Source organism: Odocoileus virginianus, chromosome 11, assembly GCF_023699985.2.
Source record: "Odocoileus virginianus isolate 20LAN1187 ecotype Illinois chromosome 11, Ovbor_1.2, whole genome shotgun sequence".
NCBI classification, from domain to species: Eukaryota; Metazoa; Chordata; class Mammalia; order Artiodactyla; family Cervidae; genus Odocoileus; species Odocoileus virginianus.
This window is the reverse complement of record NC_069684.1, coordinates 36341822-36366715: the sequence shown is the minus strand read 5'-3', so window position 1 is coordinate 36366715 and position 24894 is coordinate 36341822. Positions and strand designations below refer to the sequence as shown.

The 24894-nt window shown below is 59.3% G+C and overlaps 1 protein-coding gene across 2 annotated transcripts in view; it reads left to right on the top strand.

Annotated features, from left to right (window-relative positions):
- The window catches only part of CASZ1 (castor zinc finger 1), a 152078-nt gene that overhangs the window by 117362 nt on the left and 9822 nt on the right, over positions 1–24894 (top strand). For both annotated transcript variants that reach the window (XM_070474274.1, XM_070474273.1), the window contains 11 exons: positions 9230–9718; positions 12686–13520; positions 14888–14956; positions 16582–16672; positions 17428–17592; positions 18542–18714; positions 18980–19827; positions 22150–22285; positions 22523–22586; positions 23898–24052; positions 24190–24312. In XM_070474274.1, coding sequence (XP_070330375.1) covers positions 9230–9718; positions 12686–13520; positions 14888–14956; positions 16582–16672; positions 17428–17592; positions 18542–18714; positions 18980–19827; positions 22150–22285; positions 22523–22586; positions 23898–24052; positions 24190–24312 — 3148 coding nt within the window. The remainder of the gene's footprint in view (positions 1–9229; positions 9719–12685; positions 13521–14887; positions 14957–16581; positions 16673–17427; positions 17593–18541; positions 18715–18979; positions 19828–22149; positions 22286–22522; positions 22587–23897; positions 24053–24189; positions 24313–24894) is intronic.

Sequence of the window (24894 nt, the reverse complement as noted above, 5' to 3'; positions counted from 1 at the left end):
GCGCAGGGCACTGAAAAACTGCTGGCACTGCCAAAAACCCTGTGTGCGCTATGACTCCCCAAACATCCCTTTATTTTTATTGTTCTGTTAATTACTGTTTAAACTTTAATAAGTCACTTCGTCAGGAGGGGGGACCTGCCGTGGGCTTTTCTGTGCAAACACGGGCCCGGGAGTGACTCGGGTGTAATATAACCCTTTATGTGATGTGGGAATGTTTAGATTGTAACAGAAACTTGTTATTTTAATGACAGTTGGGGGGTAGGTGGTGGGCTGAGCACCAGTGAGGAGGAGGGTAAGTGCAGCTCTGCTCTACTCGCGTCCCGAGAGGGCTGGGGTAGCCTGACCACAGGTTACCCCAGGGGTGCTCCCACGTGGCTGCCGCTGAAGATCGAGGATACTGTGGGGCACTTCCTGGGCCGCCCATGGTCGGGCTCACCAGGGAATAGGATGCATCTGGAGAGATGCTTGGGGGCTCCAGGGTGGGAGTGCCCCAGGAGAAAGTTGAGCTTGGGGTGCGGGGGGAGGCAGGAAGAGGCTGAGACCTCCCAGATCTCTGGGCAAAGGCTGGGCCATGCAGGGTTGGACTCTGCGCTGACCGCAACAGCCCTTCCTGCTCCGGAGACAGGGCCCCTGTCCACAGTCACCATCCAGAACGGTGGTAGGCACCTTGCAGCGCTGCGCTGCGCCAGACATGTCACCCTACGTCCTCTTTCTCAACAACCCGGCATCTCAGGTGAGGAGACGGATGTCCAGGGTAGAGATGTAACTTGCTTCAAACGGCAAGTTTTCAAGAGAGGGACCAAGTTTCTAGGACTTCCCAGGTTGTGCTAATGGTAAAGAACCCCCCTGCCAATGCAGGAGACATAAGAGACGCAGGTTTGATCCCTGGGTCTAGAAGATCCCCTGGAGAAGGGCACAGCAACCCACTCCAGTATTCTTGCCTGGAGAATCCCATGGACAGAGAAACTGGCAGGGTACAGTCCATGAGGTCGCAAAAAGTCGGACACGACTGTAGTGATGTAGCATATGCACCAAGTTTCTAATGTCAGTTTATCTTATTTGGAAGCTTCTAAAGGCCAGCTGCCCAGGTGTGGTCTCAGCAGGGTGAATGCCATCCCAGTCCGCCCTGGGAACCAGGGTCATCCCCCTCAGTCCTGGGACTGGGCTCATCCTCCAGCCCCCTCCACCTGCCCCAGCCCTCAGGACGAGGGTCTGGAAGGTAAAGGGGACATGGAAATAAGGATCGTCCTAAGTCTTCAGCCACTTGCCCTCTTCCTCACAAGGTTTGGCTCCATCACAGGGAGTTAGGGGTTCAAGTGCAGGGTCAGGGTGGTAGTGGCCAGGACATCCCTTCTCGCTCTGGTAGCCCTGATCCTTTACACGCAGAAGCATTCCTGCCCCAGACCCACTTCTGTAGGAGGTGACACCCGGAGAAAGAGCCTTTCCCCAGCACCGTGAGTCTCCAGCATGGACCCCTGCAATCTGGACAAGTTTCCTGCTTAATTTGCATTCGGTCCCTCTGTCTGTTCATCCACAGAGCTGAATGTCCACTCTGGGACAGCCCTGGAATCCTGTGCTTGCCCTCAAGGGCTCATGCCTGACTGGGGTTAGTGAAGGGGTGTGGGGGGAGCGTGACCAAGGGGGCCCAGCCCCTGCCCATGCTGGTTGTTCCCAAGGCTCTGTCTGGTCCCTCCTCTCCCTCTGTGGCTGTGACCCTCAGAGGCCCTTCCCCGCCTCCTGCCTGGCAGGGTCCGAGGCTCAGGGCTCTGGCTCCCTCTCACTGGGGGCTGGAGGATGCAGCAGCCCCCCAGATGGCAGCGGCAGCATGGGCCACGAATCGCTGAGGTTTTCCTTTTCCGAGCAGCGCGTTTCCCTAAATTGTCTTTGACTGCGTGCATGGGTAATGAAAGTTTATGCCCTTGTTAGAAGGACAGGCGGCCAGTTCCAGTTAGAACTGGGGCTCTCTCCCGGCCAGCCCCCCGCCCCCTCCCCCCGCAGGAGCGAGAGCGTGAGCGCCAGTGTGCGTGCGCGCGCGCACACACCCCCCCATCCCCGGTGGATAAGAAGGCTGTTAGGGGAAGGGAGAGGGGACGGAAAAAAAGAAAAAAAAATTTCCATATTTGTGTAAGTTGCTTTAAAAGCATTTTATCATGTCATAAAAAAGGGAAAGTACTCTCAGAAATTGATCCTCTCCGCCAGCCCATTGGACAGAAGGACGTTGGGATGTTAATGGCCATCCTGCTCCAGGGTGGCTTATTAAAAAATTTATACATAAATGCTTAAAATTGCATAAATTATTTAAAAAAAACCAACAAAGTAAGCAATTTGAATTCCCTCTTCTCCTCCCCTTGGCTCAGTCCCACTTCTGCGTCCCCCCTTTCCCAAGTCCTCATCGTGGTCCTCCCGGTGGTCCCGGGCCCCATGCCCTCCTCTGGGTGTCCCCCTTTTTTCCACTTCCCACCGTCCACCATGCCCTCCTCCGGGGTTTCCCTGCCTCACCCACAAATGAACGCCACAGCACACTCACATGCACATGCACTAATAAAAACACCACTAATAATGCCCCAAATCGCAGAATTAAATATTAAGGCCAGAGGAGGCGGACGTGGAGAGGAGCAGCCGCCACCGTAGCCGAACTTGGAGCTGATGAGTGTGTGTCTCGCAGGCGTGGAATGTCACCCACACATCCTGGAGACCGGAGTGGGGAGTTTTATGATGGTTTTTCATTGATTTGTTTCCCCAGCGCAGCTGCCGACCTCTATTGAGGGACAAACATAATCAGCACTGACGCAAATTAGATGGTTATTCGTTTTGAAAATTGACAGAAAAACAATAAAAAAGATGAAATGCTCCCAAATCAATAGATATAATGAAATTCAAATAATCCGAGAGATGAGGTCTCCATGGCAACTGATAATGTGGAAAAGAAAACAATTTAATAAAGGACAGACACACTTTGAAAACAGATTGGGCCCCGGGAGGGGGGCGGGCTGGCGGGCGGAGGGCTGGAGCGCGGGCTGGCAAGTGAAGGATCACTGTCCGTCCCAAGGACACCCGCCATAATTAAGCGAGGCTTTCGGCCCCAGAAAGTGCAGATTCAGGTTTTAATACACAAAATTATTTCAGGAGCAGTGAATCGGAAAGTCGTTTGTAATGACCTTCCTGAGAGGCCCGGGCGCAGGGCATGTTGGAGGCTGGGCGGCCGGGCCGGCTGAGTTATGGCATATTTGTGTTTTTATAGTGCGGAGGGGAGGGGGTTGGGGGGAGGGGGGGAGAAGGTTAAACAGTATTTACAGCTCAGTTGTTTTCAGAGAGGAAAGAGAAATAGAGTTCATGGGGAGATGCAGCGGGCAGGCGGGCGGGTGAGCCGGGGAGGCCTCTGGGCGAGGTGGGAGAGGCGGTGGCCCTGGGTGGGTCTTCCACCCTCGGGCTGCCCGGCCTGGCCTTGGCGACCCTCAGAGAATGCCAGGAGTGGCCTCCCCACCCCCGTTCCTGGTGGGGGCCTTCTAGGTCTGGGGCCTCTCTGGGGACAGGGTGGGAGCCTGTGTCCAAGCTCTGTGCACATCCAGCCACATCTCCTCAAGTGAGAAGGTGAGGCATTCTTGAGGCTGCTGCAGAAAGCTCGCCTTGCCGGGCACCCTCCTGGGCTCTGCGTCAAAGCTGGTCGCTCCTCCGGATGGTGCTGCCCTCCTTGAGTCACGTGCTGCATCTGGGTTGTGCCCAGCCTTGGGCACGGGACGAGGGCCTGTCAGTGGCCTGGGGCTGACAACATCCCTGCCCCGTCCTTGGGCATCACCTCCCTGCCTCCTGCACACAAAAGGGAAAAGCTTGGCCCCTTGGGGTTTGGCAGAGGCAGGGGCCACAGAAGGGGAAGGCACCCAGCTGAACCCCCTCCTGGTCCCACCGTCCTCCAGAGCCTGCCTGTCTGGGCAGGGCAGCGCAGACACTGAGAGCCCGGCCCTGGGGGCTCACCCCTCCCTCAGGTGTGTCCCCCTCGGGCTGCAGGAGCCGCGTTCGTGCATCCATGTCATGACGCACGCAGCACAGACAGTCTCCCGGCCGCTGTGTGTGTACACGTGTGACTATAATATGATTGTACAAATACCGAGGCGCCCGAGTGTGTGTGCGCGCGCAGTCTGCGTGTGCGCTGTGTGTGTGTGTTTTAAATCTCCCCTGGGTGGTAACTCTTTTTTTTTTCCTCCCCTTCCTGTTTGGCTGTGACCTGGGGGAGATTGATGGCCAGCCTGTGCGGTGGATGCTAACAGTTTCCCTGATTTATAGAGTTACTTACGCTAAGTGAGGCCACTTAGACGCGTCTGGATAGTAAACCTTTTAACTGGACTAAAAAATCATAATAAATAAATAAACAAAGGGGCACACGTAGGGCCCAGCAGCTGGGCAACCCCCCCCCAGTTCCCCATCTGGAGCTGTTGGGGACCAGGGGGCCCAGCTGAGGGCCTTGAGGAGCAGTGGCTGCTCCTCTCTGCCAAGTGAGGCACAGGATTGGGCCCAAGAGGGAAGGAAGGATACCCCTGTTCTCCTAGGGCACAGGTCATGTCTGGGGAGACGGGGCTGGAACTGTTAAGGTGGAGGTGAGCTGCATGGTGGGGGGAGGAGGGAGGGAGGGGGATGGGGGGGCCCCAAGGGAGCTTGTTGGGCCCCAAGGGAGCTTGTTGGGGAGCAGAGCCGGGGCAGGTATCTCTGGGAACCCTTCCTTGCCTCCTAGACTCGCCACTCCTGTGGCACCGAGACTTTTCACCACAGTGATCACACTTGTAATGACGTGAGAGAGCATCTGCCCCCTGGTCTAAATTGAACCATCCGTCCTGGCAGGAACCAGGGCAGTCTGCTTGCTCGTGTCGTGTCCTCGGAATTCATCCCCCCTGGGACTGGTGGCCCGTCAAGTGCAAGTCCTTAGGGGTGGCAGGGAGGCTCTGAAATTGCTGCCACCCTGGTTGGGATGCCGTGGGAGGTACGCCTAGGGTCTTAGATGGTGAGATGTCTGAGTCCGACTCTCGCACAGATGGTGGATGACCGTGACAGTTGACAGCCTCACTGGGCTCTGCTTTTTCATCTGGAATCGGACAGGACGATGGCCGTGCTGGGGTGGGGGTAGGTGTGTCACTGAGGCTCTCAGTTGTTACCCAGTGCTGTCCCCAGCGCAGGAGAAGTGCTCAGGGTGCCAGCTACCATATTGCTCTATGCTGTGCGGGCCAGGGCGGCCACCAGAGTGGCTTAGCAGTGCCCGTGGCCTCTGAGCCACCTGGCAGCAGACAGGCCAGCCCCCTGGACCACCCCCACCGGAGGGGACGGGTGCTTGGCCCCTGCCTTGCCACTTCTTGATATACAGCGGGCATTAGGCCGCCCAAAGGGGACACTGCATCCTTAGGAAGAAATATGTCCTCATTTTTCTTAAACACCGTTTCCACTGAGTGAAATGTTTAGAAGGGACGCGCAGGGAGAACTTTATTTCCTACCAGGGAGTTCAGAGCCACCAGGCAGAGCCCATAAAGCACCCGGAGCCTGGTAGCTGACAGTCTGCCCGGCCCCAAAACACATTACTCACCGGTAGGGAGGGGCTGCCAGGCCTGCCATCCCCTGGGGACTAGCCCCCACCCCACCCCACCCCAGGCAGACGGGTGACTCTGAGACCCAGTCATGGGCATCGGGCACTGGAGCCTCTGGTCCCCTTGAGCCCAGGCTACCCAGGGCTAGGAAGGACCTGGCCCTGACCGGGCGAGGAGGTGGAATCAATCCGCCCCCCCCCCTCAGTCCCCAGGGATCAGGGATGAGGGGCCCAGGTGCAGCTAGAGGAGCCCCCTCCCTCCCCCAGAGCTGGCAGGAGCCCTGGCCTTCCCCAGCCTGTGGAGGGAGTGATGCGGTTCCTGCCATAACGGGCCCTTCTCCTGAGGCCCTCCCTTCATTCGATTTCTGAAGCTGGCTGATTTGCATATTTATAAATATCAGTAAATTATTTATTGTAGCAATCTGCTGCACCATTTTACCCATCACAGTTAACACTTTAGGGGGCTCCGTGTTATGGGAACTGGGAGCGGGGGTGAGGAGGAGATGGGCAGGAGTAGAGAGAAGCCCTCTTGGGGTGGCCTGGGATTTCCTGGAGCTTCCGGAGCTGCCACGGGGACATGGTAGCAGCCCTGCACCTTGCTGTACCCCGGCCTTCGTGCGCTCGGGCTCTGGAGTGTCTTCATGGCTCCAGGGTCAGCTTCCTCCTCTGTCAAATGGGATGACAGCAGTACCTGCCTCACGGGGTCGTGGTGACACTCCATGAACTAGCGCCCAACAGGTGCGAGGACGGGCCAGTTCTTGCCCCTCCCTTTCTCCTCCCTGAGCAGGACTCCTCAGCTTGGAGACAGAGCTGCCTGCAGGGGGCTTGTTGAGTTTGGAGCCCCTGGAGGGGAGACTCAGACTCTGGGCCCCGGGGAGGGGCCATTTGTTGCCCACAGCCCGGCCCTCCAGCCTCTCCTGTCCCCGCTACCAGCAGCCTCTTCTGGCCCAGGTGTGGTTTCCTGGTCTAGGAATCTCGTGCTCAGAAGTGCACCACACTTGCCTGTTTGTCCCCTCCCAGAGCTCAGCTGCCTTTTCCCAGATGCTTGACTGTCAGGACTTGTGCTTGGCACAGACAGGCACCCTGTCACCTTAGTCCTGCAACCCTTTCACGGGGATAAAGCCCACTCAGAACCCAGGGCTTAGGAGGGACAGAGCCAGGGCCTGAACTCACGACTGTCTGCCCCAGAGGCCAGGCCACACCATGGTGCAGTGCTGCCTCCCAGGGCTCACCCTGGCCCATCCAGCGTCCCTGGGGCCAGAGGTTGCAGGCTGGGAGACGCCCTGGGCTGGCTGCCCACAGGCAGATACCAGCCTGCTCCTTTCCCTGGGGCCCAGCTGGGTCCACTGCAGCTGCCCTGCCCCTCGCCTCCTCTCTGGAGCCGGGCCTTTGGTTAGCAGTACGGGAGTCCCCACGCCTTCCCACCCTCCAGCCCAAGCCGGCCTCCTGGGCAGTATTGTTCCCAGAGGAAGTTTCCAGTGTAAATAGAGCAGCGGGCAGGCTGGTGGCGGGAAGGAGATGAAAGGGGCAGTGACAGGGCCGGGGACGGATGGCTTCCTCCCATTGAGGCCCGGCCACGGCGTTTATATTTTAGGGAAGAAAGTCAGGGGAATGTTTACATGGACAGGAGCCTGAGGTCAGACCACTAGGGGGGTAGTCTGCAGGTCCCAGGGTCCTGAAGGAGGGGGAGAGGAGAGGGCCCCACGGGGTGGGCCGGAAGGCGGGCGGGCAGGCATCTTGAACCTCAGCTCTTACACACACACACACACACACACACACACCCCTCTACTCACAGCCCGACTCTCACACGTGTGCACTTACGAGGAAGGCCTGCTTTTGCCTCCTGCCCTGCACCCCAGGCCCACATGCCTTCCCCACCTCCACCCCTGGGAGCAGCGGGAGTCAGAGGGAGGGCAGCATCTGGAAGGCAGGTGGGCTGGGGCAGAGCAGCAGCTGGAGGGCAGGTGTTGGGGGCGTGGGCGGAGCCAAGGGGCCTGCGGGCGGGGGGTGGGCCCCCGGCACACAGCTGCAGCACAGCTGGTGGGGGCCCGCAAGGGACTGAGCCAGGCACACGGCCGGCATCAGGAGAGGGTGGGCAGGGCTGGGTGGGCCCGAGTGCCAGGAGGCTCCAGGATGGGTGGGGGCCCAGGGACGGGGTGTCACCAGCAGCAAGTGCAGCCCTGGGAGCTTCTGCTTCCCTCTTCCTTGGGATAAATATTTATAGATTCATTTGCCGTCTGCCATACACACTTGGCTGCTTACCTCCTGGTAAAAATAGAGCAGGATCCCCCACTCCCACCCTCCTTCTCTACCAGGGCCAGGGGCAGAGGGGCCCAGGTGCGGCCTGCCCCCCATAGGTCTGCTTGAGGAAGCCTGGTGTCACAGAGCCTGGTGGCTGGCCTGGAGGTCAGTGGGATGGTGTGATGAGTGGCCCCATCAATGAGCCTTGAGAAAGAGCCCACGATGGTGCTTAGAGACTTGGGTGTGGGCAGTGCAGACTTGGAGACGTGGACAAACATGGGTAGAGTGGGCATCCGGCTAGGACGAGGGTGGGGACCGGAAGAGCCAGGGCTGCAGGACTGGGAGAACTGGGCGGGTGGCTTCAAGACAAGGACCTGGGACTGCTGGGCATTGTCTATATCGGGGGGCGACCATCTGTGTGCACAAGCCAAGTCTGCCTACAGATGAGGTCCTGGCCCAAGCGTGCCCATCTCTGTTTGAGTCAGCTTCTCAGGGGGCTCCAGGCATTTTAGTCTCTTGATCCATTATAGTGAAGCCCTTCTGACTGTGGACCTGGGAGCAGAGTCCCTCCCCAGGCTTAGCCTTTTGAGCTGTGTGGAGACACGGCCATGCCCACCCCCTGGGAGCCCTGCCATCTACAGGCTTCGATGGGGCCCCTGTGCTCAAGGGAATGTGAGCCATGACTGTGTCTGCCGTGGCCACTGCCCCACCCCTGGCACTGCCGTGTAGGAGCTCACTGAATGGATGGGTGGACAGACAGATGGACCAATATACAAATAAACCAGTGTAGGTGTGTCAGCTTTGCTTGGCATTTGTGGCAGGTCCCAGCTGTTTGGGGGTCATCTTGCCGTTCCCCCCCCCGCCCCCAAGCCCTGGGCGCCTGCTCAGTGGCCGGGAGGGAGGTGGCCAGTGCCCGGGTAGCCTACTTACAGCTCCAGGCCATCTGCATCATGCTGTCATGCTCAGGGAGGAGGCACTAGAATGGCAGCCTCTGGGCATTCCGCTGGGGATCTGAAGAATCCCAATCTACTCCCGCTCCTCAGGTCTGGAAAGTGGGCTTCCCGGGGCCAGCCAGGCCCCAGGGCTGCAGGAGTTGGCCGAGGCAGAGTGACATCCTGAGGCACAGCTGGCCTGGCTCCCAGGGCCAGACATGGGGAGGAAGTGCTTCCAGGAGCCAGGGCTGAGAAGACCGCTCCTGTGCGTGAAGTCATTCGTTCACTCATTCGTTCATTTACAAGATATTTCTGAACCACGTAGTCCATGCCAGGTCCACGCTCTGACCCACAGTCTAGTGAGGGGAGAGACGTGCCCTGGTCTCAGGGCAGTGGGGTGGAATGCGACTGGGGAGACCTCTGTCTTGGGGGACGTGGGGCTGTTGAGGTGGGTGGCAGTGCCTCTGACCCCTCTCTTCCATCCCCACAGCTGAAGGCACCCGGTGCACTGACCCGCCCGCAGGCAAGCCCGCGATGGCAGCCAAGCGCAAAGGCGGCCTGAAGCTCAATGCCATCTGCGCCAAGCTGAGCCGCCAGGTGGTGGTGGAGAAGGGCGGGGAGGCTGGCGCCCACGCCGAGGGCAGCCCACTGCGGCCCCGGGACAAAGAGCGCAGTGGCCCCGAGTCCGGGGTGGCCCGGGCCCCCCGCAGCGAAGAAGACAAGAGGCGGGCGGTGATTGAGAAGTGGGTCAATGGGGAGTACAGCGAGGAGCCAGTGCCCACGCCCGTTCTGGGGCGGATCGCCCGGGAGGGCCTGGAGCTGCCACCTGAGGGTGTCTACATGGTCCAGCCCCAGGGCTGCAGCGATGAAGAGGACCACGGCGAAGAGCCCCCCAAGGACGGCAGCGTCCTGGAGGAGAAGGACTCGGATGGGGCAGCCTCCAAGGATGACGGTGGTCCCAGTGCCAAGCAGGCTTCAGGTGGGTATCTAAGCCCTGGACGGGACAGAACCCCACAAGGAGGAGGAGTGGTGTGTCTACAGAGCACACCCTCTTCCTTCACTCTTGCTCCAAGTAGTGACCCCTCTTTCGGGCCCACGGAGGACTCCTGACGGGGTCACGGCTAGGGCCGAGATCACAACCTCGGGGAGGTTGGGCAGGGGGAGATGAGTTGGGCAGGGGTTGGGGTGGGGGGTGGTGTGGCAGGGGTGAGAAGGGAAGGGCCTGAGAAAGCAGCTTTCCAGACATGTGAGCAGGGCTGCGATGGGCTGCCAGACACACAGTGGGTCTTCAGGAAGACAAATGAATGGGTGAACAGGCAGATGGATGGATGGATGGATAGTGTGTGGGTGGATGGCTTGCCATAAGTACCTGCTTGGGAAGGAGCCTGTTGGGGGGCGTCGTACCTGGATATGCAGGAGAGACAGCCAGCCAGCAGATCCCATTGCACCCACCTGCCCCGGACGCGATCCCCTGGCTGACCTCTCTCCCACGAGATGGCTAAGTCCTGGCTCTTCGGGGATCCACGTATCCTTAGATGCAGGGCAGCCCTGAGTTCCTCCTTCTGTGCGGAGGGAGAACCTCATTTCTGGTTAGGAGGGGGCACGTCCAGGGCTGGAACTTGGGGCCTGGGCTCTCCTCAGCTCCCCAGCCTCCTTGCAGCGAGCGCCTAGCGTCCCGAGCCTCCCCTTCCCCTGCAGCAAGGGGCGCATCTCCTCCCTGCGCGGGGAGCCCTGCGCAGCCACATAATTATGCATATAAGATATAAACAGAGCTGTTTAATTATCCTTCGCCACATCAGTGACAGAGTAATTAACAAACATTGCAAGATCAATGAGGAAAAGTGTGACCTTCAGTTTCCTCTGATAGGAAAAGCCCTTGCCGTTCACAGACACAAGGTGACTGCGCTGGGCCTGAGGAGTGGGGAGGGACAGGGACCAGGGTCACTGTCCCTTCAGCGCCCCAGTTCCTCCTGGGGGAGTGGCGAGCCGGCCCGGCAGGAGGCAGGGCTAGAAACTGCCCGGTGACCTCATGGCTCCAGGCCTCGCCCCCTCGGGTATGGGATAGCAGCGGGATGGCAGCAGCATGATTCCAGGAAGCCTGCTCAGCCTGGGCCCTGGAGCTGGGCAGCCAGAGCCCAAGCTGCCCACCATGGCCTTGGGAATGCAGGCCTCTGGGCTGCCCCCAGGACCCCTGCCTGGCCCCCTCCCTGCTGTAAGCCGTCTGCCCTTCAAAGCCTTCTGATTCTCTGCCATATATAGCGAGGGCTCAGCTGCCTCCAGCTATTTTTAGCCCTTTTCCCTGGTCCCTGAGCCACTGAATCTAGCATCCAGAGCCCACCCCTCCCAGGCTGGGTCCCCCACCCCAAGTGGCTTGAGGTCAGGACGGCAGCCCACCAGCCAGCCGGCCCGGGGGATAGCCATCTGTCAGTTCCTGGAGTCACTCTGCCCACCCTGGGGGCCGGGTGCTGTCTATGACTGTTCTCTCCTCACCCGGTGGGCCCCACAGAACTGCCCTCCCTACTTCCTCCCAGGAGCGCAGAGGCTCTGTCTACATGCTTCTAGGTTTTCTCTTGTGCCGGAACCCAGCCCAGCTCTCAGACCACCTCCGGGTGGGGTTGGGGGGCAGGAGAAGAGCCCGCTGCTGGGTGCTGGCCACACCTTTCCCTGGCCATGCTGTTAGGACCCCCAGCCTGGGGTCCTGATGCTCTGTGGGCCCGAGTGTGCAGGCTCAGACAGGAGTAGAGAGAACACACATGTCCTCTGGGGCCTGACGAGTCTCACCCACCTGAGTGTCCCCACCCCTGACTTGGGGCGGGGTATTATAGCAGGTGGTGGGTGTTAGCAAGTGTCTGCACGGGAAGGCACATCCTGGGGGGGGGGGTCCCACAGGCTTGCAATGGTGGCACATTGTGTGTGGAAGAGGGTTCGTCTCCAGGGAACAGCCCCAGGCCAAATGGAACGGTCTTGGGAAGCTGGATGTGGAGTTTGAGGTGGTCTGGGTACGGTTGTATGTGTGTCTGGGAAGGTCACTGGGACGTGAGCTTGTGAGAGTGTGTGTGCATGCACGGCCCCACGGGGAGGTGGCTGCGGGGGACCGCCTGTGTGCCCTGCTGTGGACACTGGAGTGGGAGATGTGGACCGTCAGCCGCTGTGTCTCCAGCCCTGACTCTCCTCGGGGTGGCCCACCCTTGTGCTTGAACACGATTGACCAGAGGGTGGCAGGGAGGTTTGTAGGCTTCCCTGTGTCATAAGTCTTGGCTGGGGTGGGGCCCTGAAGGAGTCTGAGCAACACATCAGCGGGCTCTCTGCCCCCTCGGCCCTGTTGTCTGGGACCGTTAGCAACGGGGGTGGGGGGCCCAGGACGGGCCAAGAGGACAGGTCCTGAGGAGGCTTGGGGCAAGCCCCTCCTCCTCCTCCTCCCGGGGATCAGGGGTCTGTGTGTCCATTTGTGGGGGGAGGGAGGGCCCTCCAGGCCAGCTCTGCCAGCCCCACCCCTGACCGGTCCCCAGGGGTCCTCCTGACTGCCCAGCCACTGGCTCACAGCCCTACCTGTCCCCAGCCCCCATTCCCACCCCCACTCCGGAGGCAGGTTGAGATCTGGCCTTACTTCCAGTAAAATGACTTCTCTTTCATATTAGGCCAAGGCGAGAGAGCGGAGACATTTATGAAACTTTGTTTAATGTACTGAAAAGCCATCGGCCAGAACATTTAGGAAATTGATTTTCCTGGCATTGATGAACTCGTTTTATTTTACCCCAGTATTAATTACTTTTTTTTTAAACAAATTAATTTAAGAGTCGTAAAACCTAACAAGTGAGCCAAATGTCCATAGATCATGTCCTGCTCCGCCCCCTCCCCAGGCCGGCCCCCTCCCTCTCTGGGGGTAGCCTGTCCCTTGGCTACCCTGCTCCCTCCCAGAGGTGACAGCCCCTCTCCTCTCCCATAGGAGAGGCCTCTTCACTGCGGGACTACGCGGCCTCCACCATGACCGAGTTCCTTGGCATGTTTGGCTACGACGACCAGAACACGAGGGACGAGCTGGCCAGGAAGATCAGTTTCGAGAAGCTGCATGCGGGCTCCACCCCCGAGGCGGCCACCTCCTCCGCGCTGCCCGCCTCCGAGGACGCCCTCAGCAAGCGGGCGCGGTTCTCCAAGTACGAGGAGTACATCCGCAAGCTCAAGGCCGGCGAGCAGCTGTCCTGGCCGGCCCACGGCACCACGGCCGAGGGGCGGGCGGGCAAGGAGGCGCTGGGCCCCCTGCCCGGCCTGCGGCTTCCCAGTAGCACCGCGCACCTGGAGACCAAGGCCACCATCCTGCCCCTGCCCTCGCACAGCAGCGTCCCCATGCAGGGCCTGGTGGCCCGCGCCTCCAAGTACGACTTCTTCATCCAGAAACTGAAGACGGGTGAGAACCTGCGGCCCCAGAACGGGAGCGCCTACAAGAAGCCGTCCAAGTACGACCTGGAGAACGTCAAGTACCTGCACCTCTTCAAACCCGGGGAGGGCAGCCCCGACATGGGCGGGGCCATCGCCTTTAAGACAGGCAAGGTGGGGCGCCCCTCCAAGTACGATGTCCGGGCCATCCAGAAGCCTGGCCCCGCCAAGGTTCCGCCCACCCCCAGCCTGGCTCCTGCACCCCTCGCCAGCGTGCCCACCGCTCCCAGCGCCCCTGGGCCAGGCCCTGAGCCATCTGCCTCCCTGCCTTTCAACACTCCCGAGTACCTGAAGTCAACCTTCTCCAAAACAGACTCCATCACCACGGGGACCGTCTCCACTGTCAAGTAAGGCGCGCGTCACCCTCATTGCCAACCCTGAGTCCAGCGCTGGGGTGACCCAGAGACCCACTTTCTTCCTCTGAAGCTCACACTTGTGGACACATGCAGCCGCACCTTATGCACATCTACTGTGCACCCAGATTCTCACACATGTACTTACACACACTGCCTACATAATCACTCACACCCAGTTCATGGGCCCACACACTACACATATTGCTGTGTGCACACACATTCACTCACATACCACATACAGGCAAACCTTGTTTTCACTTCGAAGATGTTGCATGTTTTTGTACACTGAAGGTTTGTGGCAACCCTGCGTTGTCAGCTGATGGTTAGCATTTTTTAGCAGTAAAGCATTTTTTAACTAAGACATGAATGGTTTTTTCAGACATAATGCTATTACACACTTAATGGACTACAGTATGGTGTAAGCGTACCATTTCTGTACTCTGGGAAACCAAAAAAATTCACGTGACTTGCTTCATTATGACCATCACTTGATCATGGTGGTCTGGAAGCGATCCTGCATCATCTCCAAGGTCTGCCTGTGCTTCTGTGCACTTGCTCATCTGCTGACCCACCTGCCAGAGTCCTGTAACCCCATCTGCCCACAACAGGCTTTTTCTCCCTGCCACCGTGAGGGCCAGCTGCGGGCTTATGGTTGACTGGGAAAGCCCTACTCTGGGTTGGGGGTTCAGGGCTCCAAGCTGGTGGCCTTGGCTCATGGATTCAGAGCCTGGGCTGTGTGAATGGCAGTAGGAGACAGTAGGAGGCTGGGGTGGGCGGACCCAGCGCAAAGCCCTCGGCAGTGGTAAAATGACTGATGGATCCATGTGTGGGGCTGAGAATACCTTTCACCACAGCCATCCCTCTTGGGGGAGGGTCCAGAAACCTGAGAGCAGATCTAGAGAGCTGCCCTCGGCATGGGGGTTGAGGGGGGGGGCGGTGCTTTTCCAACCCCTCAGCCACACTCGCTTGGTGCTGCTCTTGCCCCTTCTTCCCTAGTGGTCCCTGGTATCCCTCTTCAGCCAGAAGTGTCCTGACCCCACTGTGTGCAAGAGGGGCCAGGCCCCAGCTTCCCAGGCTTCTTGAGGGTTGGACTCTAGGTCAGACCCATGTTCAGGGTGAAGCCCTCCAGCCCTGCCAGCTTGAAACAGCCGAGCCCTTGCCGAAGGTGGGCCAACTGAACCCAACTGTGCTAGTTTTCTGCCAAAGGACTTTTCCCATCCCACTTTAAGTTCCCAGGATGCTACAGAGCAAGGGAGACAAGGGTCAGGACCCCAGGGCAGGGAGCTGCCCCCAGACACGCCTGGGGCAGGAGGCCGACTCATCCACTCATCAGCTGTGCCCTGTGTGTCTCTCACCAGGAACGGATTGCCCACAGATAAACCAGCTGTCACTGAAGATGTAAACATTTACCAGAAATATATTGCCAGGTAGGCCCCTGGGGAGGAGACTTTCCTGGAGAGGTGGGTGGGGCAGGAATGCTGGGGACCGTGGGACCGCATGCCCATCTGACCGCTAGTATCAGCTGCCTGCTGTCTCCCCACCCCCACACACTCCTGCTCCCAGACTCCCTCCAGGGACTGCCCTCTGCTGCATCTCAGAGCCCCCGCCCCCTTCACGGGGTCCAGACCACAGGCCCTTAAGCAGCTCGTACCCCAGGCAACACTGGGGTACCTGAAAGGGCCTGCTAGCAGGGCCCAGCCACAGGTGAGCACAGGGCCCCCCCTCCACAGCTCATCCAGAGCCTTGGGGTGGGGGGCAGGGAGGGCAAAGCAAGCCACTGTGGAACAGTAAGGGGATGAGAAGGGGTGTGGGCAGGTGGCCTCAGCGTGCAACACCCCCTCACACACCACGCTGAGCTAGACACTGACCCTCACCACCTGACTCCAGGCCTGCCCCCCTTTACCTCCTTGAGGCAGCGGGCTTGGCAGGTGAAGAAACTTCACCTCATCAGATCCCCCAGCTCAGGCCCCCGACGGGCAGTGCCTGGCGGGGCAGCACCTGGCTGGGCCAGGCCCTGGCAGCCGTCTTTCTGCTGATCTCCGTCCCTCTCTGTGTCTCCCTCCTGTTCCTCCTTGTCTTTTCAGCTTTGCTGTACTCTCTTTATTATTATTATTATCATTATTATTAGTGCCTCAGCAGATGGCTCTTTTGGCAGCTTCAGCTTAAATCTTTATTCGCAAGTGGTTCTCCCCGTTACACGGGGCTTCCCCTCAATCGCTCCATGGTGGGGCAGGCAGGCTGAGCCCACCACCTTGTCCACGGTTATCACGGTGTGTTCTCCCCGGGTGGTCATCATTCAGCCTGCGAGATCCCCCACTCTGGCAGTGTTGGACCCCGGAGAAGGCCCAGGGCACTTTGGACCGCAGGCGGTGGTGGCCAGGCAGCTAGCAGGGGCTCCGGGCTGGGGAGTTGGCCGAAGAACATGCTCCCTACCACGGGAAGCCAAACAGATGCTGGGCTTTAAAAATTCATCACACTGGACTGTTTCAAGTGTCGGGAAAACCCAGGACAGAGGGAGCCCTTTAACACTTCTCAGTCACAGAACCCTGGGCTGGCCCAACTGGGGTCCCCAGCACCTGACCCGGCGCTGGGTGGGGAGTGGGAGGGCAGCACCTGCAGAAACAGCAGCTGGGCCCCCTTGGGGCTCATGCCTTCCCCACCTCATCCCATCCCATCCTGGGCCTCTTCCCCTGACCCTGCTCTGGCCTCTGCCTTGGCCCCGCTTTCTCCCCCCAGCGTTGGTGCCAGGCCTCTGTGCACACCCCCCCTCCCCCGCAACCCCACCCCGGCATTCCCTCTTGGGGCAAATAAGGCTCAGTCTGCAGCTCAGTGGGTTTGGGATTCCCAGCGGCCCCGTCACTCTCCTTGGCCTTCTCAGCCTCTGCTTCACAGACACAGGGGCCACCTCTGCCCCTCCAGATCTCCACCCAGGGCCCCCACACCCCAGCAGCAGTCCTCTGGAGCACAGGCACAAACTCTTCTCAGCCACAGAGGCTGAGGACCCTGGAGCTGGCATCCAGAGAGGCCTGAGCCCACCCCCTCTTCCCTGCAGGTTCTCAGGCAGTCAGCACTGTGGCCACATCCACTGCGCCTACCAGTACCGCGAGCACTACCACTGCCTCGACCCCGAGTGCAACTACCAGGTATGTCCCGTGGGCACTGACCCTGCTGCCGCAGGCTGGCACAGCAGTGGAGGAGCCTCCTGGAAGCAGGACAGGGCTGCAGGGTTCTGCTAGGGCCACCCGAACTTGACTTGGGCAGGAAGAGAGGCCAGAAAAACTCCCAGCCTGTCCGCATTCCCAGATTGCTGCCAACAGGTGTCTGATGGGGTCTGGAGCCCTCTGCCTCCCCAGTAATAATTATTCTTGCTCCAAGGCACTGAGTCCCCCATGCACCAAGGACTGTTTAGACAGCCTGCGTACCTTGTCTAGTCAGTTCTTTCCAGTGTCCTCATGAGGCTGGTACTACTGCCCCATTTTACAGATGATTATGTTGAGGTTCAGGTAGACTGACCCTTATGTTCAAAGCTCATCCTCTGGTGAGTGCATAACGAGCGAATGAGAGGGGAATGCAGACCGTCTGTCTCACCAGGGAGCCCAGCCTGGCAGGGCCCATCAGTGACACTAGACAAAATGAGTTGTCACCTGTCAGAGGCCTTAACTGAAAGGCCTGGCCCAATTCATCTTCTCTGCTTCTGGGCCTGACAATGGAGAGACATGAAGAAGGTCAGGGAAGGGTCTGTGGTTCTGGGACCTTCAAAATTATTCCCTCCCAAGTCCAGGGTGCTGGCCTTGGGGCAGTCTGGGCTTCCTTGACCCAAATAGAGCTCTTTGTAAGGAGGACCGGAGGGCCCTGGGGCCAGGCACGGCTTTCCGCCCACCAGGCCCTCTCTCGGCAGAGGTTCACGAGCAAGCAGGACGTGATCCGGCACTACAACATGCACAAGAAGCGGGACAACTCCCTGCAGCACGGTTTCATGCGCTTCAGCCCGCTGGACGACTGCAGCGTCTACTACCACGGCTGCCACCTCAATGGGAAGAGCACCCACTACCACTGCATGCAGGTGCCCGCCGCCGCCCTCCACCCCACCCTCCCCCAGAGGCTGGCCTGCCCAGGCCGGGGCACCTCCCTTTCTCCTTTCCTGGGGCTGGCCGGTCAGAGGAGAGGGTCTCCGGGGCTCAGGCTTCGGCAGTGCCCGGTGGGCCGGGGTGGGGCCTTCCCCATGGCCATACTTGGTGCGGGTGCAATTCAGCGAGCTGTTTATACAGACCGACATTTTTCAGGCTTTAACACCAAGAGCAGCATTGCAAATGGTTCCTGAGGAGGTTTTTGTTTAATTCTTTGTTTTAATGCCACGCAGAGTCTGGGCTTTTTCAAGGTGTCAGGTCCAGGGGGAGCGACTTTGGGTTGCAAATAGCAGCCGCCGCGCCTCCCCCGATATTTGTCAGGGGGTTGTTATGGCCTCTGTGAAACAACCTGGGCCAGGAGGAGAGGGGGGCTCACTCTCCGGGCTCTGAGATGGTGCAGACACTGGCACGGCCCAGCCCTCAAGAGTGTTCGGATTCCACTGGTTTTTACTCAATATGGCAACGCTGCCTGCCTTGGCCCAGCTCGGGTGGGGTAGGGAGGGCCTGGTGCCAGGAACTGTCCGCCAAGCAAGTCCCTGGGCTAAAGGTGACTGCCAGGCCCCTGGGTCCAGCCCTGCTCACTCGGGGGGCTTCAGAAGTAGAGCCACAGATTGGGGACCCGAAAGCCACCTCCTGCAGCACAGGACTCCCACGCCTGTGTGGGGAGGTGTCCCAGGCTCTCTGAAGACAGCCTGCGCCCAGCACACAGACCAGGCCCTAGGGGGCCTGAGGGGTCATCTTTCATTAACTGCAGTCCCACCAGTTGGATGTTGGTGGGTGCTGAAGCTCCCCCACCGGGGTCATCTGCACCTGGAGGAACAGCCAATCTGAGCTCGCCAGGGTGCCTGGCCTTGGCTCCCCTGACTGCCGTTCTGGCCCTTGCAGGTGGGCTGTAACAAGGTGTACACGAGCACGTCAGACGTGATGACCCACGAGAACTTCCATAAGAAGAACACCCAGCTCATCAACGATGGCTTCCAGCGCTTCCGTGCCACCGAGGACTGCGGCACGGCCGACTGTCAGTTCTACGGGCAGAAGACCACGCACTTCCACTGCAGGTGAGCGGAGGCGGCCGGGGAGGCTCTTGGCCTGGGGAGGGCCGGAAGGCAGGGCCCCAGGCCCCTGGGTGGCTCGGAGCCCTGCATCCTCAGGGCAGTAGGAACCGCAGCCAAGGGCTGCTCCAAGGCCCCAGCTGAGCGTCCAGCCTGGTCTTCCACCCCGAGGCCCATCCCTCCCGGGGCCACTGTGGGAGCAGGGCAGGGAGTCCTCCTGACCTCATAAGGCTCCATGACAGCCTCCCAACGTCCCCCCCTCCACCCCCAGGCGCCCCGGCTGCACGTTCACCTTCAAGAACAAGTGTGACATCGAGAAGCACAAAAGCTACCACATCAAGGACGACGCCTACGCCAAGGACGGCTTCAAGAAGTTCTACAAGTACGAGGAGTGCAAATACGAGGGCTGCGTGTACAGCAAGGCCACCAACCACTTCCACTGCATCCGCGCCGGCTGCGGCTTCACCTTCACCTCCACCAGCCAGATGACCTCACACAAGCGCAAGCACGAGCGCAGGCACATACGCGCCTCGGGCTCCGGCGTGCTGGGGCTGCCGCCCTCGCTGCTGGGCGCCAAGGACACGGAGCATGAGGAGTCCAGCAACGACGACCTGGTCGACTTCTCGGCCCTGAGCAGCAAGAACTCCAGCCTGAGCGCCTCCCCCACCAGCCAGCAGTCCTCCGCCTCCCTGGCCGCGGCCACTGCCACCTCTGAGGCCGTGCCCAGCGCCACCAAGCCTCCCAACAGCAAGATCTCGGGGCTGCTGGCCCAGGGCCTGCCCGGCTCCATCCCCCTGGCACTGGCTCTCTCCAACTCTGGCCTGCCCAGCGCCGCACCCTACTTCCCCATCCTTCCTGGCCGGGGCAGTGCCTCCCTGCCGGTGGGTGCTCCTGGCCTCATGGGTGCCATGTCGTCTGGGACAGCAGGCTCAGCAACCCCTGACACACCTGCCCTGGCGGCCTCAGGAGCCGGTGACTCGGCGGCGGCAGGGGCTGCCTCGGTCCCCGTGCCCCCTGCCTCCATCATGGAGAGGATCTCAGCCAGCAAAGGCCTCATCTCGCCCATGATGGCCAGGCTGGCCGCGGCCGCTCTCAAGCCCTCTTCCCCCTTTGACCCAGGTGAGCAGGCTGGGCCCTGCCTGGGAAGCCCGTTCCTCTCCAACCCCAGGAGCTCCCTGGCCCCCGCGCAGAGAAGAGTGGGGGTGTTCGGCAAGGGTGGCTTTCTATCCCTGGCCCTAAGACCCCTGTACCCCTCTTTCCTGGTCTTTGCCTCCATCCTCTTTATTTCCTGTTTGGGGCCCCTCTCTCTGGCCTGCCCATCCCAGGCAACTCCTGTTTCTGTCTTTTCATCTGTGAAGTAGGAGTAGTAATCCTGGCCTCACAGGGTATCTGTGTGTCCTCAGGGCCTCTGCGAGCTCCCCCTGCCCTGCCATGTACAAGTCCAGCCCCAGTGGGAGCTGACCCTGAGCCCCAGGCTTCCCTGGGACCTCCTCCAGGTGACAGGAGGGGACACGACTTCAGCACAGGGCCAGGGTGGCCGCACTGCAAGGATTCTCAGGGGATTCAGGCCTGGACAGCCCCTTGAGACCAAGGATACCTTCCCCAGGCTCTCGCTATCCATCAGCCGTATACAGTCGCAAGTTCTGTGATAGTGGAGACGTTCCATTCTGCACTGTCCAATATGGTAGCCCCTTGTCATATGACTGTTGAGTGCTTGAAATTGGCTAGTGGGGCCGAGACCTAGATTGGGGTTTCTTTCAGTTGAGCCACATCTGGTCAGTGGCAGCTGTGTCAGAGTTGCTGGGGTCATGTCTCTGTCTTTCCTCTGACTCATCATGGAGAGTGATTCCCCTTTCTCTCAAGTTTTCTACTCCTTAAAAAAATGTTCTTTTTTTTTTTCTCTGAATTTTTTTTTTTTTTTTGGCTTTTTTGTTTCCCTTGCTCCGCTTTGTCTGTTTTCCCCCATCCAGGTAATTAGCATTAGTAAGATCTTTAAGAAGAGTTCTGCTTTTGTCTGGGGCGGGGCTCACTTCATTCATTCATTCATCAACCACTGATGCTCACTGAGGGCAGCTTGTTGCAGAGCCAGGCGCCAGACCAGGGGCTGGGGACATGGCGGGGAAGACAACAGACAAAGTCCTTGCCTTGTGGAGCTGATGGAAGAGTGGAGGGATATACTGTTTCCAAATACACCCCCTGGGAGGTGGGCCAAGTTGGCCCTCAGTAGTCTGGCTCCTGAGAATGTCTCGAGACTCACCAAGACTGAGGGTCCCTGTGATGCCCCCGAGCTTGAGCTGGATGGAGGGTCAGGGCCCTGTTTCCCTGGGGACCCTGCGCTAGTGGCTTTGTCTCCTGGAATGTGGACTCTGAGTTCTGAAAACTAGCGTCTTCCCACTGGGACACTCCTGTCAGCCAATACCCACCCTCTGCTCCACGTGTCGGAGGGTCAGGCCAGACTGCCCAGGGCCATGCACCTCTGGTCAGGTGCCTGCAGGCTGGGGCCACACGGGGCTTGGTGGCCAGGCTGTCAAGTACTTTGTTTTCTTAAGAAAAAGCTCCTTCCCCGAAAAGAAAGGTCAAGTGAAGGGGAGGGGGCCATTTTCCTTTATTTTTTAATAAAATGACACTTGCTGTCTGTGAAGCAGCTCTCTGTCAGCTGCAGCGCCTTGGGGCAGATTAATATTTCAGTCACTTGGGGATTGTGGGGAAAGGCTTGGTGGACATGTTCCTGTCAGCAACTTCTTTGGCCCTGTTCTGCTTGGCCTCCTGAGTCTTCTGCCCACCCAGCTCCAGCCTTTGCACCCATGCCCACACCCCGCCGGCTCCCCCCACCCACCCCATCCAGCCCAGCCTGGCCAGGGTGGGCCTCATATCCCTGCCCTGGACAGCTTGACGGGCGAGGTCACATAGTTTGAACCGCTCTGATTGGCTGTCAGCTTCCATAGCCCTGACACAGCAGATGCCCCTCCTGGGCATGCTCAGTGGAAGGCAGGGCCGTCGCCCCGGCAACAGTGGGGACGGGACCCGCGGAGGGGGCGCAGCTCCCAGTCTAGATCTGCCACTTTCCCTCAGCATTAACAGAGTCTTTAATAAAAGCCTAAGCGGCAGCCCCACAAATTGACTGTGACAGTCGGTGGAGAAAATGAAGGGCCCCCACCCCCGTCCCAGCCCCCTCCCCAGCCTCCCGCCCTTCTCCTCCAGGAGGCCCTGAGCCAGGACAACTTTGACATAATTTTGCAATAATTATCACTTGAAGAATTGCCACACAGGGGGAAGCGTCACAAGCGATCATGTCAGTGGGAAGAACCACTGACCAGCAGTCCAGGCTCCCCGAGGGCCCCAGCCCACCCGGCCCGCCGCCTTCTCCTCTGAGGGTTCCGGCTGGTGCCCCTATGAAGCCCTCGGTCCCTCTAACACCGTCTTCCCTCCCCTCCCCTGTAGGAAACGGGCAGCAGGCCACCCCTGCCAGGTTCCCCCCAGCCCCGGTGAAGCAGGAGCCCGGTGAGAGTGCTGGCGCCCCAGGTCCCCACGAGGCCTCCCAGGACCGCAGTTTAGACCTGACTCTGAAGGAGCCCAGGTGAGGGGAGACCCAGGCCTCCCAGCTCTGCCCCCTGCAGGAGGCTCCGGGGACAGCACCCTCAGAGCCAGATCCCGCGGGGCCGGGGGCCCACCTCTCCGGACCAGGGGTCATCCACCTGCCCTGGGAAATGTAGCTGGGCGGGGCCGGTGCCCCATGGGCCGGTTGGGAGGGGTGAGTCTCTGATCTCCGTCCCACGAACGCCTGAGCTAAAGCCCCTTGGTTTGTGTGTTCCAGTAATGAATCAAATGGCCACGCAGTCCCGGCAAATTCATCTCTTTTATCCTCGCTTATGAATAAGGTAAGAACCATCCATCACACGCCTCCCATTCCCCCACCCAGAGAAATTAAAGCTATGCTGGGGGGTGGGGGGGATGTGTTTGTTTTTTAATGTTTTGCCTCTAATAAGATGAGTTTGTACCATTTAAATTTTGAGGCCATTTTTCATCGGATATAATTTCAGAGCCACTGCTTACAAATTAATTTAATGAACTGGCTGAAGAAATATATTCCAGCCTCTGACACCCTTTTTTTTTTTCCTTCAGATGGAGGGTTCCTAAAGCTTTTCCAGAGCCCTCTAACTTCTTTTGCTCTTAGTTATTAATTTTATTTATTTTATATATTTTTTGTTTGTTTAAAAATGTTGGGGGGGGTTAAAGTGGGAGCAAAGCATCAATTTCCACTTTTCGGGTTGAGTAATGGTCTTGGACGCCTTCTGCAGAGGTCGCTCCAGAATATTTATTTTAAATAATGCAGGGTCTTTGTAAATTATACATCATCTCAAATATATTTTCCCCCCTTCACATGATAAATTTGACTACGGCAAGATTAATTTGGTTACTGTACACAAGTGACTGCTGAGGAGAGAGCTAGGTCTGGGCTGGACCTCACTGGGTGGGGGTCCCGCTGGGCCCTTGGGCTCCTACTGGCCTCGGCTCCAGGGCGCCCATGCCTTCCACCTTTTCCCCTCCTCTGGTTGCTCTCTTGCCCCCCTTTTCCATCCTGGGGTCACTGCTCCCTGCACCCCCTTGTTCCTTCCTGTCGGAGCCCTGCACCCCACCCGTGTGGGTCAAGCTTTTCCACGGGCTCCCCGCCCCCCTCCGCCCCCAGCGGCAGTCCGCCTGTCTTGCTCTCACCCCGTGAGCTGCCCTCCCTCCCTCTCGGCTCCTCCTTTGTGTGCCTTCTCTTGTTCTCAAGGAATTCGTGGGGGTTCCCCCCATCCCTCCTCCTCCTGCACTTCTTTTGAAAACCTGGCAGGAAAATAACCAGGGAGCCGCGAAGTCTGGGGAAAGCTGGGCTGGAGTGTGTGCCCTGAGTCTCGGCTGCAGATTGAGTGATGGCTCCTAGCAGCACGGGGTTTGTGTGGCGGAGCCCTGGCAGCTTTGCGGGGCTGAGGAGGCACAGCAGGCTGCCTGCGGCAGCATCCGTTCACTGTGGGCTCCTGTGCAGCCAAAGCTGCGTGGGATCAGGCCTCCTCTCCTCCCAGCTGCCAGCACCGTGATGCTCTGGTCAGTTTGGAGAGATCCAAGCGGTCCAGAGCTGCCGCTGGTCCCAGGGCAGTCGGGCTAAGTGTCCTGAAGTCCCCAGCCTGAAGCTCCTGTCCTCCTGGCAGATGTCTCAGGGCAGCCCCAACCTTGGCAGCCTGTTGAACGTCAAGACGGATATGGAGGGGGGCCCTGCTGGGGAGTCCCCACCGTTCCTGGGCAAGGCTGTGAAGGCAATGGTTCAGGAGAAGCTGTCAGAGCCCTGGAAGGTGTACCTTCGCAGGTGAGGGGCTTCTGGGTGAGCAAGGGGGAGGGGAGGGCCAAGCCCACGGGTTCCGGGGGCTAGGGGCCAGCCCCACCACCCACCCTGGCCTGGCCAGAGCCCCAGGGTCTCCTCTAAGCGGCCGGCTCCTCTGCCAGGTTTGGCACCAAGGACTTCTGCAACGCCCAGTGTGACTTCCTCCACAAGGCCCACTTCCACTGCGTGGTGGAGGAGTGCGGCGCGCTTTTCAGCACCCTGGACGGGGCCATCAAGCACGCCAAGTGAGTGGGGGTCGGGGACCCGCGTAAACCAAGCCCTGCTCATCCCAGCCTGGCTCAGGGCTGGGGGCTGCATAGGCCTCTAACTGCCTTCCAAGCAGGACCCCTGAGACCTCAGAAGCTGAGCTGGCTTCTCAGGCTTCTTTGGCTGCCAGGCCAAAGGCAGACTTTCCCATCTTCCCACTAGCTCAGCCCCCAGCGAGGCCCCCTCAGCCCACCCAGGCCCCACCTGGAGCAGGAGCCCCTTCTGCCCCCAGACCCTCCCCCATGTAGCCCTCAGCCCTCCTGCAGACCCAGCTCTGACCCCAGCAGGGACGCCAGGTGAAGGCCTTTCCAAGCCACAGTACTGCATTTGTAGATTCTTTTTGACCTAAAAATAAAAGAAATTAATTTGTAAAGTTCATTGAGCTGAAAAGCAGCAAGCCCAACTGCCTGCTGTAATTGAACCCAGAACTTGTAAACATTTAGAACAGATCTTCACTGCTCTTTAAGCCCCAGGTCAGGCTCTTTTCAGTGTTTAGGCAGCTCCAGCTCCTGGCCTGAGACCCATCTTTAAATCTCAGAGCAGGTTCTTGAAGGATGGGC